The sequence below is a fragment of the Myodes glareolus genome, chromosome 2, assembly GCF_982192425.1.
Source record: "Myodes glareolus chromosome 2, mMyoGla1.1, whole genome shotgun sequence".
NCBI lineage: Eukaryota > Metazoa > Chordata > Mammalia > Rodentia > Cricetidae > Myodes > Myodes glareolus.
In genome coordinates, this window is record NC_142027.1 from 125,879,034 (window position 1) to 125,900,012 (window position 20,979).

Sequence of the window (20,979 nt, forward strand, 5' to 3'; positions counted from 1 at the left end):
GAGTTTTAAACAATGAAATCAAACAACCATTCTAACTAATAATTAATATGACATAAAACAAGCAAAAACAGCAGACGGATACCTCCAAGTATGAGAAAACAAAAACCTCTGAGGAAGACAAACCAGTAGGGGACAGAATTTGCACAGCTGCCAGGTAGGTAAATGTCATGCTGTCTTGGGTGTAGTATTGGCTGCAGAATTATAAACTTTAAAAACTCTAGTCACATCCAGGCGTGCTTGCGCACACCTTTAATCCCAGCATTCTGGAGGCAGAGGCAGGTGGATCTTTTTGAATTTTAGGTCATCCTGGTCTACACAGTGAATTTCCAAGCTAGCCAGACTCTATATTAAGACCTTGTCTCAAAAATTAGGGACTGGTGAGATGGTTCAGTAGGTAAAGACATAATGAGTCTGACTTCCTAAATTCAATCCCCAGAAAGTGGCCCTCCAACTACCACACCCACTATCCCCACACTAAAAAAAATATACACTGCGAAAGAGTCAACCATCAGCTAGACTAGAGAGTATCTGGATGAAAGAGTGCTTGTCTAGCACATTAAAGAGCCTACGCTCCAATTCCAGCACCCAGGGCAACTGGGTAGTGAGGAAAGACCTCACAATCTATGTCCTGAAAGGGGTGCAGTACATCTTAACAAAGTAGGAGTGCTGAGCAGGACACACTGTACCACCAGCTTCTCTCAGCATGTTTAAATCAAGGCAACAGAACTATTCCTGGCAGAAACTACACAATGGTGTGTTCTCCTGATTCTCAGGAAGATAATCTGACCAATAAAGATCATATTTGAAAACCCAGTGGTGATGAATATGGTGATGCACACCTTTAATTCTAGGAATTGGGAGGCAGAGACAGGTGGATCTCTGAGTTCAGAACAGCCTGGTCTACAGTGAGTTCCAGGTCAGACAGGGCTATTACACAGACAAACCCTACCCCCCCTCCCAAAAAAAGCCAGTAGTAGCAGCACACACCTTTAATCCCAGCATTTGGAAGGCAGAGGCAGGCACATCTCAGTGAGTTGGAGGCCAGCCTGGTCTACAAAGAGAGTTCCATGACAGAGAAACCTGTCTTGAAAAAAAAGGGGTGGGGGGATAAAAGGAAACAAAACCCTTCAATGGCCACCAGATCGCTGTGCGTTTAAAAACTCGCCTGGTTAGCCAGGTGGCGGTGGTTGCACAGTCCCTGCACTCGGGAAGCAGAGGCAGGCAGATCTCTGTGAGCTTGAGGCTAGCCTGGTCTACAGTGAGTTCCAGGTCAGACAAGACTGTTACACAGAAAAACCCTAACCCTATCTTGTAACCTTAGTTATAAGAGCTAGCTCCAGGCCAGGAACCAAAGCTACAGAGAAACCTTGTCTCAAAAAACAAACAAACAAACAAACACTCAAATTAGCCTGGTCTATATAAGTTCCAGACCAGGCAAGGCTACACAGTAGATCCTGTCTCAAGAAACACCAACCAGTGGCAGTTTCTCATATGGAACTATATGCTCTTTGTGTTCGTTTTAACTTGACTGATAAAGTTGGAAAATGGTAGATCAGAAGGTGTTTCCCAGGTGAAAGGAGTTTTAACAGACAGCACATTAATTCAAACAAAAAGCCCAAAGAACGTTACAAACTCTGGTCCTAAAACATCAGAACACTTAACTTGGTATCAGTATTATACACAACACAAACACTATTAACAGAAAATTGTACATTTCATAGTGTCCTCACTAAAAAGCAATATAGAATCAATAACTTTGTATTAAACTGGTACATCTGTAGCAAAATTCAAGAGATTTTATTCTTAGCTTTATTACTAGAGCTACGGTTAGAAATCACACTTTATATATTTTTATAAATAACATAGAAGTTACTCACCGTAGGCTGAGGCAGTCCTTTGCTACTGTTCCGACCTCTGTAAAGATTAAATATGTTTTTATTAAATTCAGAACTACAAATTTTTAAATTTAAACTATAATCTTATAATTTAAACTATAATTCTACTCAAATACAGGCCAAGCTGTCTGTGGAAGGAGCCATCTAACCCTCAGTGACAGGAAATCTAAGTGGCTGTGTGTTGTGCTACCTATCAGGCCTGGGAGAGATCACCACAGACAGGGAAGAAAGACAAGACTGGTGTTTTATCAAAACAAATGGATGAATTAGAATAGTGGTGCTCAGCTGGAGAGATGGCTCAGAGGTTAAGAGTACTGGCTGCTCTCCCAGAGGTCCAGAGTTCAATTCCCAGCAGCTACATGGTGACTCACAACAATCTGTAATGAGATTTGGTGCCCTCTTTTGGCCTACAGGCACACATGCAGACAGAACACAGTATACATAATAAGTAAATATCTTTAAGAAAAAAGATCCATTTTGTGCCGGGCAGTGGTGGTGCATGCCTTTAATCCCAGGACTCGGGAGGCAGAAACAGGTGAATCTCTGTGAGTTTGAGTCCAGTCTGGTCTACAGAGCGAGTTCCAGAACAGGTTCCAAAAGCTACAGAGAAACCCTGTCTTGAAAAACAAACAAAAAAAAGAAAAAAAAAGAAAAGAAAGGAAGGAAGGAAGGAAGGAAGGAAGGAAGGAAGGAAGGAAGGAAGGAAGGAAAAAAAATTCTTGGGTTGTCAGACTTGGTGGCAGTGTCTTTACCCACCGAGTTATTCTTCCAGGTGTCCAGAACATTTCATCTGTGAAGCAGAAGGTTACAGAATCCCTGAAAGAAATGAGTAGTTGTCTGACCTAAGCCATGCTTTTCTAATTATGTGAAGGTGAAGAACAGAACAGTTGGAGAATAGGTAGATTAGGACTGCTGCAGAGTTAGTTCCTGGTAGTGTGGCTGCCAAGGATATGGCAGTATTGCTCTCTGTTTTTAGCACCCAAAGTTTGCTATTTATTGAATATTTCAAATTTTGACTTAATTGGAATGTGTGATAATAATATAATGTGATTGCAGGGGCTGAACAGAAGGCCCAGTGGTTAAGAGCACTGACTGTTCTTGCAGAGGACCTGGGTTTGTTTCCCAGCACTCACATGACTGCTTATAATTTTTTGTAACTCCAGTCCCAGGGAATCCAATGCCCTCCTCCAGCCCCCATGAACCCTAGACATGCACAAGGTGCACAGACATACAGGCAGGCACTCATCCACCAACAGTGTTAAAATGGGACTCCACTTTGTGTAACAGAGATACAGTATTTCTTGTTACTGTGAGGACTTAGTCTTTATACTGTACAGCCATTCTCTAAATGGGTTCTATTCCAGACTTGTAGATTGAACTGACCGAGGATGGAAAGGGTTGGTGGACTGACTGTACCAATACTAAATGTATGACCTGTTTTTCCCCCTTGTCATTCTCTAAATAGTACAATCATATTTATATGGCATTTACATTTGACTGGATATTTAAAATAATAAACAAGTATGTGAGTCATGCAAGTACTGTATAAGGGATTGAACATTCTTGAATTTTGGTTCTGATGGGGTCTTGGATCAATCCCCCAGAGTACAAAGGAACCATGGTACTGTTTATTATGATTCAGTTCACTTGAAAATAGTCCATATTACAAGGCACCTTGTAATTAATTAGGCTATCAAATGATAGCCAGGTCTTGTGTAGGTTTTGTTTGTTTCTACAGTGCTGGAAACTGAGTTTAGGGCTCAGACACATTAAGCAAGCCTTTTCTACCACTGAGCTCTATTCCCAACCTGGTGCCTGAGTTTTGTGAACTGTGTCTTTTCCAAGGGAGAGGGTTGGCAAAGAAAAGCACCTGTTGGACAATTCCTGATTTTGACAGTGTAGCCCAGACTAGCCTAAAAAAATCAAGATCCTACTGCCACAGGTCTGCCATATCACAATGCCAATTCTGTCAGAATTATTTAGTGTTTAAACATTTATTTACTCTGTGTGTTTGTCACAGCATACATGTAATCAGAGGACAGTTTATAGGAGTTGGTTCTCTCTGGTCATGTATGGGTTCTGGGGATTGAATTTAGTTTATTAGGCTTGGTAGCAAGTGCTTTTACCTGCTGAGCTTTCTGCCTGTTTTAACTTATTTTTAAATAACTTTTCTACAGTTACAGGCATATTACGTTTTAGAGACAGGGAAAAATGAGAGATGATTGGGGTATCAAGTCAAATATGTTGATTACAATTGTGCCATCATACCTTGCATTTAAGAATGCTATTGCTTTGTGTTTAATGTCATTTTTTTTTTCTTTCAGTGTACTTGTTTGGGGTGGGGAGATGAGGTCTTAATTTGTAATCTTAACACTCAGCGGGTAGAAGCAGGATCAGGAGTTCTAGGTCTGGACCACAAAGATGGCTCAGTTTTTAGGGTGTATTTACTGTTCTTCCAGAAGACCAGTTAGCTGGTCCAGAACACCAGCATCTACACGAGGTGGCTCACAAGCCTATAACTCTAGTATCAGGGGATCTAACTCCCTCTTCTAGCCTTCACAAGCATTACATACATACACACAGATACAAAGATACACACATAGACTGAAATTGAAATTTATGCCCTGGCAATGCTAAAGCACACATGGGCAGCCTGTATATGGTGGTTCTGTTGAACTTGTCCATATTGGGTTTCGGGCGGTGCTGGCACACGCCTTTAATCCCAGCACACGGGAGGCAGAGGCAGGCGGATCTCTGAGTTCGAGACCAGCTTGGTCTACAAGAGTTAGTTCCAGGACAGACTCCAAAGCTACATAGAAATCCTGTCTCGAAAAAAACAAACATAATAATAATAATAATACATATTGGGTTTCATGCTCTGAGTTGATGAGGACGACTGACCAGGTCTCTTCCTTGAGAGGGCACTAGATCTCATTACAGACCGTTGTGAGCCACCATGTGGTTGCTGGCAATTCAACTCAGGACCTTTGGAAGAGCAGACAGCGCTCTTAACCCTTGAGCCTACATAGACTTAAACATGGAATCTTAAAAACAGAAGCAAGTCAAGACCAGCCTCAGCTATACAGGAGCTGGATCCCAGCCTAGACTATATGAGAACCTGTCTTTAAAAGAGCCAATTCCACCGGGCAATGGTGGCGCAAGCCTTTAATCCCAGCACTTGGGAGGAAAAAGCAGGAGGACCTCTGTGAGGCCGAGGCCATCGTGGTCAACAGAGTAAGTTCCAGGGCAGGCTCCATAGCTACTGAGATACCCTGCCTCGAAAAACGAAAAACAAACAAAACAAAAAAAGAGCCACCACCTCCTCCTCAAGGGTCTAGCTTGGTTAATGGTTAATGGATGGAACCAGAAAAGATCTTATTGAGTAAGGAAACCCAGACCCATAAAGACAAATGTCACAAGGCCTCTCTTATCTTATCTTAGGTGTCTGTTTCCCAGATATGAATAAATATCCTGGAGCAACTACAGAAACAAGAAAACTAAAAAGGGACCATTGAGACTAGTTGAAGGCTGGAGGATCTCTGTGCGTTGAAGGCCAGTCCGATCAGCACAGCTTTGAGTACTTGAGTACAGCCAGGACTACACAGACACCCTTTCTCAAAAGAGAGAGACAGAGACAGAGACAGAGAGAAGAAAGGGGAAAAAGTACCACTTATGGGTTAGGGAGTAAGAGAGGGGCATAGAAGGCTACAAGTGATTTGATCAGGGAAATAGAAATGGAGGGTGTGGAGTGCCTCTTTAGGGAGGTAAATACAGAAGAAGGAAAGTGAGTAACAGTAAGGCTATCTGAAAAAGTCTTAAGGAATCAAAAAAAACCTACAAACATGTTACATGTAAGTCTGTATATAAATATACATACATACTTTATAAACGAACTTTTCTCAGGCTGCCAACGCTTTCTCCAAGAGCCAAAGGCAACCTAACAATAACCCCAACACACAGACATGAGAAGCCTTCTGAGTTGTTGGTCAAGGATGTCCAAAAGACTCCTAAAACATACAGCCTATTGCTATTGCCCTGGGGTAATCCCCAGAGGTACAAGGTAAGTCTCTACTGCTGAAAACACCATACACTTCAGAAATAGGACCCAGAAAGCTTCTGAGTTCAAACTGACCTGAATGCCTCTTCCCTGAGGACTAAATTTCCTGGTACCAGAAGGTACCATGTAAGCTTACAAAGAAGGCAAACAACTAATAGTCCTACTCAGTTATGAAGCATAGGAACCACAAAGACACTCTAAGGGTACAGTAGTGGCATGTATACCTTGGCTGTAAACAAAACGTCTCTAATTGGACTTAAGAAAAAACAAACAAACAAACATGTCTGGTACTGGAAACCTAGCCAACTTACTCAGTGCTAGTGAAATTGTGACTCAGTGTACCTATGGTTCTGTACTAAAACAGGGTAGTCACTAACAATTTTAAGTCTTTGTCTTTATGCCCACAGATAAGTGTAGTAGTCCTCATCCTTCACCCAGGAAAACTTCTTTGCAACAGACAGAGACCATTACAGACACACACAACCCATCAAAATGCAGCATTGTAGAGTCCAGTACAAATGGATACATCTATAAAACATTCCTGCACCTAATGCTCAAGGAACTGTTGTAGACAAGGTAGCAAGATTGCAAGAGCCAGAGAATCAGGGAGTTTGCTGTGAGATTGTGTTTCCTAGGAATGTCACAAGCTATACCCATAAAGTTTCACCGACTTGACTGTCTAAACATGAGCTAAACACTGACAGACACGCCAAAGTGGATGGGAGACAGCCAATTAGGCCTCAACCTTACACAAAGAACTACAAACAACTTAGACTGACGTTGAGTGGGAGAAACAGTTTTTCTTTCAGGAAAGTGCACACCAACTGGTTATCAATACCAAATGGTCCCCTGACAACATACACAGGAGAAGCATACAGACTGATCAAGTTATATTTAGGAATATGTTCATAAACAAATATGTACTCAATAACAATGAGAAAAAAACAGACCATGAATTTGAAAAAAGCAAGGAGTAATTGAGAGGTTCAGAGGAATGAAACAAAATTATTATCATATCAAAAACAAAAGAAAGAAAAATATCCACTGAGTATGGTGCCTTTAATCCCAGGAAGCAGAAGCAGGAGGATCTTTTTGAGTTCAAGGTAAGGATGTCTTCATAAGGGAGTTCTCAGCCAGTCAAGGCTATATAGGGAGACTTTGTCTCAAAAACAGAAACAAACAAGAAAGGGGGGGGGGCACAGGCTCAGTGGTTGAAGCCAAGTTTTAGGACAGCCAAGGATGCACAGAGAAATCTTGTCTTCAAAAACTTTAAAAAAGAAAATTCAATTTTATATAACTATGTCTCACTAATTTGTAGAATGAACAGCGGGCCGCTTCCCGCCCGACTAGCTTTACCCGAAATAATTATATGGAAACTGTATTCTTTTAAACATTGCTTGGCCCATTATCTGTAGCCTCTTATTAGCTAACTCTTACATATTGATCTAACCCATTTCTAATAATCTGTGTAGCACCACGAGGTGGTGGCTTACCAGGAGGATTCTAACCTGCAGCTGTCTTGGAGAGGAGGGTCATGGCGACTGCCTCACTTCCCTTCTTCCCAGCATTCTGTTCTGTCTACGCCGCCTATCTAAGTTGCTGTCCTATCAAAAGCCAAGGCAGTTTCTTTATTAATTAACCAAGGAAAGCAACACATAGAAACAAGGCTCTCCTATATCACTAATTTCCTCCACCTTTTCAATCATTAACTCAGCTCTAATTACCATTTACTCATAAGATGTTCCCAAAAATCAAAATGAAAGCCAGGCATAGTGGCGCATGCCTTTAATCTCAGCAGTCAAGCAGAGGCCAGCCTGGTCTACGTTGTGAGTTCCAGGACAATGTGAACTACTGCATAGTGAGACCTTGTCTTGAAAAAACAGAAACAAAAAAGATCAAAACAGCTGCGTCTTACTATGAGTTATCTTTTCCTGGTTGCTGAGATACCACTAAGTGTCCCTGAACCTGTGCAGCTTCTCCACAAAGCAACATGAAAAACTTAAGCAAAACAGCCTCTGACAGAAGACACACTTTACCAGGTATATAGTCACACCTTTGAGTATTACACAGCAGTTGTTTGGCAACCCAGTTTACTCAGTACAAAACAGCTCAAAAGGGAAAACAACACCCCCCCCCCATGATGTACAGCAACAATGTCAAAACACCAACACCCACCCACTAATCAAAGACCCACACCAGCCCAGGTATCTGAGGACAATTACTGTAGTGCAACAAAGAAGCTCTCTGAAAACCAAAGATTATATTCTTTGTCTCACACACCCCTTAGAGCAGTGGTTCTCAATCTTACTAATGCTGCCACCAACCATAAAATTATTTTCCTTGCTACTTTATAACTGTAATTTTGCTACTGTTATGAATTATAATGTAAACTGTGTTTTCCAATGGTCTAAGGCGACCCCTGTGAAAAGGACATTCAAAGTTTCAACCCATAGGTTGAGAACCACTGACCTAGATTACCCTTTATCCTTAGGTTCTCTATTTGATTTTTAAAGACATGAATCTCATGTATCTCATGCTGGCCTTGAACTCATTGTGTAGCAGAGAACAACTCTGGACTCTGGATCCTCCTGCTTCTACCACCCAAGTACTGGGATTACAGGAAGTGTGTCCTACCACACCAGCCTAGGCATATCTGGAGATTTGCCCCCAGGTCTTCACACACCTAGGCAAGCATCTACTCACTCAGTTGCATTCCCAGCTCTCAATTCCTTCACTAGCACTTTAGACCAAAGGCTTTGGATTTTGGATCCCAGATTTCTTTAGATGTTAGACTAAGAAGGTGTCTTGGGACGGGATCCAAGTTTAATGTTTCATATGTATCTTGTGCACATAAGCTGAAGGTGTCTGTATGTAGAACCTTAAGTGGACATACAGAATGACCACATTGCCGTTGGCTAAATACAGAACTTCCCACCTGTGGCAACATGCTGGGACTAAAGACATTCAGATTTTGGAACATGCGGAATTTCTCAATTTCTAACTAGGGAGGCTCAACCTGAAACAAATACTCCCAAACAGTAAAGGACCAGCAAATTGTCTCAGGAGGTAAAAGGTACTTGTAGACCTCTGTTCAATCCCCTACATTGTAGAAGGAGAGAACCGACGTCCTCAAGTTCCAGGCCAAGAGGGGCGGTGGTGGCATACACCTTTAATCCCTGCACTTGGGAAGCAGAGGCAGGTGGATCTCTGTGAGTTCGAGGCCAGCTTGGTCTACAAAGTGAGTTTCATGACAGTTAGGACTATTACACAGAGAAACCCTGTCTCAAAAAATAAAACAAAAACAAAACAAAAAACACCCAGTTCCAGGCCAACCAGGGTAATTTTTTGACCCTATCTCAAACTGTGGGCTGTAGAAACAGTTCAGCAGTTAAGAGCACTTACTCTTCCTGAGGAAGATAGAGTTCACTGTCCCGCACCTACGTCATCACAACCATCTGCAACTCCAGCTCCAGGGCATCCATACCTATGGCTTCCTAAGGCACCTAGTAGAATCATGCGCATACACTCACATGCAGATACACACAACACACATAAAACAATAAAAATAAACCTTAAAAATAAAGTAATTTTAAAAAGTAGTTGCATAAATATAAAGAAACCTGCACACAAAATAATACAGTTTCTATACTGCTTGAGAACAACAGGAAGGAGGAAGCAGATGGGGTATGAAGCAAGACCGGCATGACTTGCTAAGTGCTGAAGGTAAGTGACAGTGTACAAGGGTCATCATACCAGTCTGCCTACTTTCTTTCCTACACTCTCCCTTAAAAACACCAAGTGCTATTTAGAAGCTCAGTCCAAGCACCCACATCTACAAGGATAGGGAAAACAAGCACAAAAGCGTGTATCAACCACTGGGATGTTACACTTGTCAGTTAAATCCAGAATGTGGTCAATTCAACGTGAAGATTTCATAGACTGACTGCACAGCAATCAAGAGCATTTGTTCTTGTAGAGGACTCAGGTTCAGCTCCCAGAACCCAGGTGGCAGCTCCCAATCTTTTGAAACTCTGCTCCCAGGGGATCCAACACCTTCTAGCCTCCATGGGTGTGGGCACATTCGTGCACACACACTTTAAAAAAGAAAAGGCTGGATGGATATACAATTTAAACCCTAGTACTTGGGAAGCAGAGGAAGCTCTGAGTTTAGGGACAGCCTGGTCTACAGGGTGAGTCCTGGGCCAGCCAGAGCTGCACAGTGAGACCTCATCAAAAGAAAAAAAATCTCATGAAACTCCTACAAAAAAACATCACCATGACCTTAAATTCTTAAATATGACCTCAAAAGCACCACAACTGGAAAATTAGCCTTGGGGCAGTTCATATGATGTGGTGGTCTCAGCCACTTGGGAGGCTGAAGGAGGAAGAGCTCTGGAGCTCAGGAATTTAGCATCAACTTCAACAACATGGCACTATGTCTCTTCAAGTCAACACTCTATTGAAGATGAGTTATGTGTGACCCTGTAATTCACTAACAAGAATATAACCAATAACCTACTGTAAAATCAGCAATACATGTTTCTTCCAGAAAATTATACAGATAACAAATAATCAACAACAACAACAAAATGCTCAAGGGTCAACTGACAACACTTGATGCTCTTCCAAAGAGTCAAATTCAGATCTCAGCACCCATATAAGACAGCTCACAACTCCTGTTCCAGGGGATCCTTCGGGCTACTGCAGATACCCATACATATAACACATAAAAAAATAATGAAATTAATCTAAAAACAAAAAGACTTTTAAGCTGCACTTGGTAACATATACCTGTAACCCCAGCATTCAGGAGGTAGAAGAAAGAGAATCAGGAATTGAGTGGCATCCCTGTTACACAGTGAGTTTAAGGACAGCCTGAGTTGCATGATATCCTGCCTCGAACAAAAATAAAATATTCTCAATATCACTAGTTTTCAGGAAATTACACTTCACATCCATTATGGCAGCTCAGGGATAGCATATTTACCACTCATGAGATCATGGACTTCATTTCCAGCACCATTTCTAACAAATACCAGAAATTAACAAGTAGACAAAAACAGTGGAAAAATTGGAAGCCTTGTGCACCGACCGCTTCTGGGAAAGGAAGATGGTGTGCCACATTTGTTAACATGATGCCTCCTTAAATCATTGAGATGGCTCACTGAGTAAAGGAATCCCTGGAATCCATGGAAAAAAGTGGAAAGAGAGAACTGGCTCCACAAAGGTCCTCTGGCCTACCTACATACTGACACACACATACACACACACAATAAACATAGACTTTTTGGTCTGGTTCTTGCCATTGCTCTTGGTTGTCACTAGAACTAGAACTCGATAGTAAAACTTTTACTAATGAAGACACCACACACTTTGGATGCAGAACAAAGAAATCAGGCTGTAACAGGGCCAAGGGTTTCCCTGCTGGCTGGCTTTCCTAGTGCCTGAAGGTGCTCACCGCTGCCTGGAAAAAAGTCATCAACCTGAACAGAGAGTCTTAACCTTTAGGTAAATCCTACCAGCCACAACATCAACCTACAAGTTGAGGTGTGCCCACTGATACAGTAACAGCACTATTTGTGGGGAGGGGATAAGTAACCACTTTTTATTTGTATCTAAGGTCTATTCTACAAGAGAAAATTCATGCCTATCTGAAACCATAAAGCTGGTCAAAAGTCCATGGTTAAGAAAACTGCAGGCCAGAGGGGACAATCTACACTGTTTTTCTAAGTGGACATGGTGTTAAGTTACTTTCTAAATATTTTCCTTCATCCCTATAGATAAGAGTTGCTCTTGGACTTGTCAGAGAGTAATACCTAGTTGAAGTGCAGAGTGAGTGACTGCTGAGTGCTAGATCTACAATAAGACATCTATCTACATCCACTACCCCCTCCAGGGTTCTGAGAATATCAAACAAAGGAGGACACCAAGAGTTTAAAAGCCAGAGTATGGACATGACATGCACTCATGAACTTACAGCAGTTGAGACAACCTGCACAAGACTGGGCCCACCCAAAAACCAGCACAGACAGGACATGTGATCCTAGGGCCCCACCCTTCATTGGCAATTAATAATGGATGGAGGAGAGGATTTTTCTTTAGTAGTATACTGCCCTCATCACTACAGTAAATAACTCCCAACCCATCCCATATTTGTGTAAGCAACTCTTAATTAAAATGATCACAAAAAAAAAATTTAAAAAAAAAACAGCAATAAAAGAACACAAAAATAGGAGGAGGTTTAGCAGCAATGGAAGCAGGTAAAGAGATTAGGGAGTGGGGAACAACCAAAGGACATTATGTACATCAATAAAATTACTAAAAAACTTGTGAGTACTTGGTAAAAATTTAAATCAAATGACCACAAGATCCAGCAGTTCAACTTCTGGGCATATATCCAGATAACTGACTGAAGTAGTGAGTCAAAAGATAATGACACACCCATGTTTGTTCACAGCTGTGTCACTCAGCACAGCCACTCAAGTGCACGTTGATGGGCGAATGAAGGGGTGAAGAAATGGAGCCCAGCCTACAATGAAATGGTGTTCAATCATAAACAAATAGTTCTCCAGAGTAGTTAAGAGCACTGACTGCTCTTGTACAGGATCTAAGTTCGGTTCCCAGCTCTCAACTGCCTCTAACTCCAGATCCAAGGAACACAATGCTCTCTCTGACCTCCATGGGCCCTGAACTCACATGCATACACTCATCGACAAATACACATGTATATACATAACTTTAATACTAATAAAAATTAAATTTAAAACTATATAAATTTCTGGTATGTTACAACGCAACTGAATCTTGAAGACATGTTAAACTAAATAAGCTAACGGGAAATACAAGCATTACACACCTGCACTCAGACCTTATATTCAAAATCATGGAAACAAAATAGGATTCCTTGATCAAATACAGGGAGAAAAGAGAACAGCTGCTTACTAGGTATATAAAATTTCCTTTTTGAACATGGAAACTTGGTTATTAATTAACAATTAATGCAGGTGGCAGTGATATAATTTAAATGTCACATTCAACTTAAAAATAAAATTGGAGCTGGAGATATGGCTAAGTGGTTAAGAGCACTGGCTAACAGGCATGCATAAGGCGCACACATAAAGGCATGCATGCAGGCAAAACACCTATAGACATAAAATTTTTAAAACTTTTTTTTTTTTGAAGAGAGAAGTGGGTATCATTCCAGAGAATCTGGGTTCAATTTCCAGCACCCACATGGCAGTTCACAACTCCACAGGATTCAATGCCTTCCTGTGACCTCAGAAAGCACCATGTATGTACCTGGTACACAGACATATATTTAGACAAAATCCATACACATAAATTAAATTTTTAAAAATTTTAATGATTAAAATGATTATGTTGCTAGGTTGTAGTGGCGAACACCTTTAATTCCATCACTCTGGAGGCAGAGACAGGCAGGCCTTCTGATCTACAGATCAAGGCCATCCTGATCTACAGATCAAGTTTCAGGACAGCCAGGACAATACAGAGAAGAGTGTGGAGAACTTAGTGACTGAGGATGTTTGAGTTAGGAATAGAGCCTCAAACCTGTAATTCTTAGACCCTGAGATAGAGAGGAGAGGAACAGGAGTTCAAGGTCCTCTGCTATATGCTGAGTCTATACAAGGTACCGTCTTAAAATCCAAAATAAATAAATAAAATCTAAACTGCTTTAAAAAGTATCGATCCTGCAAAACCCACTGTGGTTCAGACTAAGGACTTAAAGGCTACAAGCCAGGTATTTAGTGAGTCTGATTTCACTAAAGTCATTCAGCCATCAGTATACATTGATGCACCACACATAGGCCATGTACAGTGGAAGATTATACAGCTTAAGAACTACAGGGCCACTAACATGTTATGTAACTGTAAGACTGTCTAATAGTACAACTTCTTTATTGTATCCTCTTGTAGGACTGCTTGACTGTAACAGTAAAAGCCATCCCCTAGCTACAACCCAAAACCAGACTTGCTACAAGGTATTATCTAAAATAATCACTTTTCAATAAAAAATTGCAAAGCCCAGGAAATCATGGTCTCACCCACTAAGTAGAAAAAAAAACTGGAAATACAAACTGCTTCTGTGACCCAGAGTCCAGTTTAAAAAATAAAACTAAAAGTAGCAAGGCAGCCTCCAGCTACAACGCCTGGGTTTGGGAGGCTGAGGCAGGAATAGCCACCAGCCATGTGTGAACTCACATAATGAGAAAGATCCTGTCTCTAAGAGCAAAGGTGGTCACTATAAAAAAAAAAATCAAATCATAAGTAAAGCAGCAGAAATAATGAGATTGTTACACTTCATGAAAAACTGCACAAAGAGAAACCACTGGACACAGCAGGGATTTAACTCGGTGTTACAATGATCACCAGGGGAATGTACAGCCTAGGGCAAAGAAAAAAAAATAAAAGCTCCCCTAGCCCAGTGAGATGATTCAGTGGGTAAAATCAACTGTCAGGCAACTTGAACAGAGTTTGAATTCCAGTACTGATGAGGAAAGAACCCAATTCCATACTGTCCTCTTACCTGCCTTCACTGATAAACACAAACACACACAATAATAATGAAGCAGTATAGTAACAGGTAGGTGTTCACATCTTTAACTCCAGCACTTGGGAGGCAGGGCTAGAGGATCTTTGTTTTTATTTTGTTTCTTTTTGTTTGTTTGTTTTTTGAGATAGGGTTTCTCAGTGTAACAGTCCTAGCTGTTCTGGAACTAGCTCTTGTAGACAAGGCTGACCTCAAACTCACAGAGATTCACCTGCCTCTGCCTCCCAAGTGCTGGGATTAAATGCACGTGACACTACAGCCCGGCTTTGTGTTCTAGGTCAGCTCAGTCTACATAGGGAGTTTAGGCCAAACAGGGCTCCATAGTGAGACCCTGCTGCAAAATAAATAAATGATGGGGGATGCCCCTCTGTATGGTGTGAATATGTTTTATCAACATTGGTTAATAAAGAAGCTGCTTTGGTCAATAGCCAGGCAGAATAGAGCCAGGCAGGAAATCCAAACAGAGACACAGAGGGGAAAGGGGTGGGGAAGTCAGGGAGACACCAGCAGCCACCAGAGAAGCAAGATGTGAGGTAATACCACAGCCATGTGGCAAACATAGATTAAAAGAAATGGGCTAATTCATTTAAGATGTAAAAGCTAGTTAGTAATAAACATAAGCCATCAGCCAAACACTTTGTAATTAATATTAAGCCTCAGGTTGGATATTTGGAAACTGGCAGGAGAGAAACCTCCAGTTATAAACAAATAATAAAGTAATTAGTTGATTGACTGATTGGTTAATAAATGGGTTAGTTGATTTACTGCTTGGCTAATAAGTGTGTTAAAGAGTTGGCTAAGCTGTTAAAACCACTGGCTGCCCTTCCAGAGGAACCAGGTTCAATTCCCAGCACCCATACGGCAGTTCACAACTATGTATAACTCTAATTCCAGGTATCTGATGGCCTCTTCTGATCTCTATAGATACTACATGTACCTGGTGCATAGACTAACACACGAGCAAAATACCCATACTCATAATAAATCAAATTTTTAAAACTTATATTTAAATAAAGTAAGGGGGCTAGAGAAACAGTGCTCTCAAACCTAGGTTTGATATTCAGTGCCTGCTTTTAGGAATTCACAACCATCCGTAACTCCAGCTCCAGGGGATTCAACACCATCTTCCAGCCTGAGGGCACCCATTCACACATGACCAAGCTTACATACATACATATATACAATATTTAAAAAAAAAAGAAAATATAATCTTCAAGATAGAAAGTATAACAACTGACAGATTCAGAGGGGCTCAACAAACAAGATATATACTTGTGGTATGATAAAGATTAGAAAACCTAAAGAAAGCCCTTTAATCTCAGCACTCACAAGGCAGACATAAGCAGATCTCTGAGTCTGAAGCCAGTCTGTTCCACATGACAAGTTCCAGGATAGCCAGAGCTATAAAGACCTTGCTATAAATAAGAAAAATAAAAAGAAAGGAAGGAGGGAAGGAGAGGGGAGCAGGAGAAAGCCAGAAAAGGCATTCTCAGATAATTTTGAGAATCTGGGTGGACAAACGCTGGACATGGCTACAAACACCCTATACCCCAGCACTATATGTAAAGAGAAAGTCACTGTGACTTGTTGACTGGCAGCCTAGCTCCATGTTGCCCGAGGGACCTTGCCTCAAAGGAGTGAGTCAGAATTACATTGGACACCAAATGCACCCTCAGCACACACATGTGCATGGACACCACCCACATGCACTGTTTTTAAAAAAAATCTACTGCCAGCGAAGTAGTACCAAAAGAAACTCTTTAGAGCTGAAATAAACACTAAATGCAAATTCATTTTCCTTCCTTGACACCAAGACAAACCAAATAAGAACTGGGAAGTGAGGTTCGTGTTCAATAGGTGAAGAATTTGCAGCAAAAGCATATGGACCTGATGTCTGATACCCAGCACCCACACAAAAGCCAGGCACAATTGCACAAATCTGTGAGCACAGTTCAGAAGAGACAGCAGGTAGATCCCAGAGTTCACTGGCCAGCCAGTCAGCTGGTTAGGTCTGGGTTCAATGAGAGACAATACATCAGCCTCTGGGCTATAAATACCCAGTTACCCCCAACACACACACACACCAAAAAAACAACCCATAGAGTGTTTCTTAAGGCAACTGCACAAAAAAGCCAATATAGACATCTTTTAAATAGTCTTCTACCGACTGACTTACATTTAGTTGTGTAAAAGCACATGTAATATTGGATACAGTAGCTCACACCCCATAGTCCAAGCAAGACCTGCTTGAGCTATAGAATAAGATTTTATAAAAGAAACAAACTGCCAGGTGGTGGTGGTGTACACCTTTAATCCCAGCACTCAGGAGGCAGAGGAAGGAGGATCTCTGAGTTCAAGGTCAGTCTGGTCTACTTAGTAAGCTCCAGGACAGGCTCCAAAAGTATCCAGAAAAACTGTTTCAAAAAACCAAAAATAAAATTTGGCATGGTGACAGTCAGCAATGAAGAAATGCAAACTGCTGACAGGCCTACATGGAATGCACAGGAAGAAAGCAACTGGGTACACCCTAAAAATCTAATCAGAGAGCTTACAATTTTCTTGAGTAGGTGAGTCACTTCGCTCTTCCCAACTCAGGTTTATTATTAAGAGTAATCCCATAACTAAACTTTATTAAATATTTCCTCTCTATGTGATGTTTTACCAGTAAGAAGAGGTCAGGGTCTCATTATGAGCTAAGACTTTATAGGGGATGGATACACCAAAATTCTCTACACCTAGGGTGTAAGAACTCTTGGGACATCAGATCCAGTGTTGTCCCAACAGAAATGATAATGAAAATTTTATACACCGCACTGCTCAATATGGCAACCACTGGCCATACATGGCAGTGAGTATTTGAGACAGGGCTGGCAAGACTTAGGGAATTGTCTTGTGTACACTTCGGCTAATCTCATGGTTCATTTTTATTTTTATTTAATGTATATTGGTGCTCTGCCTGTGTATGCCTGCACCACATGCATAATTACAGATGGCTGTGAGCTGCCATGTGGGTGCTTAGAATTGAATCTGGATCCTCTGGAAGAGCAGTCAGTGCTCATGTATTTAGCCAGACAGTGGTGGCACATCCTTTAATCTCAGCACTTGGGAGGCAAGCAGGTCCCTGAGTTCAAGGCCAGCCTGGCCTACAGATCGAGCGCCTGGACAGCCAGGGTTACACAGAAAAACCCTGTCTTGAAGGGGGGGGGAATTATACATATTTGTGTGCATGCATATGGGGTGGGGGGGTCACATGGAGATGAGAGGGCAATTTGTGGAGTCTGTTTTCTTCTCCCACCATATGGGTCCTGGGATCAAAAGTCAGGGCTTCATGCAACAAGTACCTCTTAATAACAACTAAAAGCCATCTATCTTAGCAGCCCTTATTATTTTAACCACATTTTAATTTATTATGTAGATATGGCACACATGTGGTAGTCAGAGGACAACTTTTGGAAGTCAGTGGGTATCAGGTACCATATTATACTATACAGAAGCACTTGGTTCTCCTTCAACTTCTCCAGACAGGAAGGCTAGAGAAGGCATTTAAACCTCCAGCCTGTGTACCAAGAATGCTCTCCACAGTAACCTCAAGTTTGTCCTACTATTTTATCCATTGGTAAGTGCTTATGCCTCATGAAACAATCACTGTCCTTCAAAACACTACTGCCAGCAACAACAGATGGAAATACAGACCATTTAGTGATACTGCTACAGCTGGCTGAAGTGTATAGAAGGTTCTTTCAATTGATCTATTTTTACAAATGAAGGACATTTTCCATCATAAAAACTTAGGAGCAAAGGGTAGTGGTATTATGTCTTTAATCCCAGCACTTGGAAGGCAGAGGCAGGAGGATCACTGAGTTCGAACAGTCTGGTCTACAGAGGGAATTTCAGTACAGCCAAAACTACATAGTGAGACCATGCCTTGGGGTTGAGGAGACTTACTCAGTTTGGGTGTGTTGCCACATGCTTTAAATTCCAACATTTGGGAGGCAGAGGCAAAAGGATCTCCAAGTTTGAGCCTAACCTGGTCTACATGATGTTCCCCAGGATAGCCAGAGCTAACACAGTGAGACCCTATCTAAAGAGAAGTCATTACGATCTACCACTGGGCTAACAGCTCATGTGTGCCCACCTCTTCTTTCTTGCGGCACTGGGGAACCTGCAAAGGGAGAGAAAAATTTCATTCATCTTTTTTTTTTAAGAGTCCTGATCTAGCAGATACAAACCTTTTACTACATGATAAAGATATAAAATGAGGGCTGGAGAGATGGCTCAGTGGTTAAGAGCACTGACTGCCCTTCCAGAGGACCCGGGTTCAATTCCCAGCATCCACATGGCAGCTTACAACTGTCTGAAAATCCAGTTCCAAGGGATCTGACACCTTCAAACCAATGCACATAAAATAAATCATAAAAAAATTAAAAACATTTAAAAACAAAACTTCCTGAAATAAAACCTGGCTTTGCAGTAAAGAAAAAAAAAAGATACAAAATGAACATATGCTTGGTGATAGCATACAACTATAATCCAATTGTGAATCCAAGGCCAGTCTGGAAAAAAACGGCTAACAAAAAAAATTATATATATATATATATTTATGAACATTTAATATATATCAGATATTAACTTAAACACTTAAAGATATAATTTACAGAGGAAAAGGCACATGCTAGTGAAGCAACTGGCCATGCACTGCCACCAGGAAAGAAGCCTGGCATTAAGTACCAATGATCTGGTCTTGACGGATCATAAGTGTATATTCTGACCAGACTTTTTTGAGCAATTTTAAATGGGACTGTTTCCCTGATTCTTCATCATGTTTGTTGCTGGTATAGAGGAGACAGATTTTTATGTTAATTTTATATTCTGTCACTTTGCTGAAAATATTCATGAGTGACCAGAGTTTTTGCATAGAATCCTCTAGATCTTTTAGAAGCATATCTGTAAATGAGGGTACTTTGACTTTTCCTTTACTATTTTTTTTACATTTTAAAGGAACTTTTTCAAAATATATTTGTTTATTTATGTGTATGGGTGTTTTGTCTGTATGTATGTCTGTGAACAATATATATATATTGCCCAGAGGCTAGAAGAGGGTATCAGATCCTCTGGAACTTTGAGCTACCATGTGGGTACCGGAAACCAGGTCCTCTGGAAGATCAGCCAGTGCTCTTAACTCTCCAGGACAAATATTTTATTACATTTATTTATTGGGGGGAAATGTACATGCCACAGAATGTGCATGGAGTTCAGAAGTCAACTTGCAGTAACTGGTTCACTCCTACCACCATCTGGCTTATAGATTCAACTCAGATGACCCAAAAGCAAATGCCTACCTTAGCCAACTTGCTAGCCCCTTCTTAGGGGGTTAAGGCAGTGCCCCACTAAGTACCCTAAAATGTTCAAGTTAGGCAGTGGTGGCACACACCTTTAATCTCAGCACTCAGGAGGCAAAGGCAGGCAGATCTCTGTAAATTCAAGGCCAGCCTGGTCTACAGAGCAAGTTCCAGGACATCCTGGGCTGTTACACAGGGAAACTTGGAAAAACAAAAACAAACAAACAAAAAAAAAACACAAAAAACAAGAACAAAACAAAAGGGCAATAAGACAAACCACTAGCTCCTCAACTGCCTTAGTTATCATAGGTGAGATTTTTAACTACTTTCTGCTATCTACACTAGCATGGGAGCTCCAAGAAAAGATCTCATCTCACCTGTCCACGACAGTGTCCTCAAGCCTGGCAAACAGAAATTGCTGCAAAAAGGGGGCTTCAATACATTATTCCCACAGTGAAACCACTTCCACAGTCAATAACTAACCAACTACAGAGAGCATAAACTTAATGGGGCCATTTGTGTTGTGTCCCTCCTCTATATCTAGAAGACAATGCAAGCTGATCCCAACCAGAGATGATACAAGAAAAGCTTAAAAATGGAGCCCAGGTGTAGATCACTGAGGTCCTGGGCTGGATGGAGGGAGCTATTGCTCAAAATAAATGAACAGAATTTAAAAACAAAAACAAAAACAACTTTTTTAAAGTGGACCTCCTTCTACTACCAGCTATGCAGTCAAAGATGAGCGACTTGGCAAATATCATTGGCCTCAGTTTCTTCATCTGTAAATAGAAAATAGAACTGAATACTAAGAATCACCAGAACCGGAGCTGGAGAGATGGCTCAGCGGTTAAGAGCCAAAGGTCCTGAGTTCAATTCCCAGCAACCACACAGTGGCTCACAACCATCTGTAATGAGGTCTAGTGCCCTCTTCTGGCCTTCAGGCATACACACAGACAGAATATTGCATACATAATACATAAATTATACATAATAAATATTAAAAAAAAAGGAAACACCAGAACCAAGCTGGGCATGGTGATACACACCCTTAATCCCAGCACTAAGAGGCAGGTTGATCTCTGTGAGTTCAAGGCCAGCCAGCCAGGTCTACAGAGAGAA

General features: G+C 41.2%; 1 protein-coding gene across 11 annotated transcripts in view; it reads right to left on the bottom strand.

The window, feature by feature from the left end:
• Atxn2 (ataxin 2) overlaps positions 1–20,979 on the bottom strand; it is a 95,893-nt gene that overhangs the window by 63,904 nt on the left and 11,010 nt on the right. For 10 of the 11 annotated variants that reach the window (XM_085679827.2, XM_085679819.2, XM_085679806.2 and 7 more), the window contains exon 2: positions 1,878–1,914. In XM_085679827.2, coding sequence (XP_085535953.1) covers positions 1,878–1,914 — 37 coding nt within the window. Of the gene's footprint in view, positions 1–1,877; positions 1,915–2,651; positions 2,671–20,979 lie in introns of those variants that run through there. The other variant, XM_087903668.1, reaches the window with a different exon arrangement.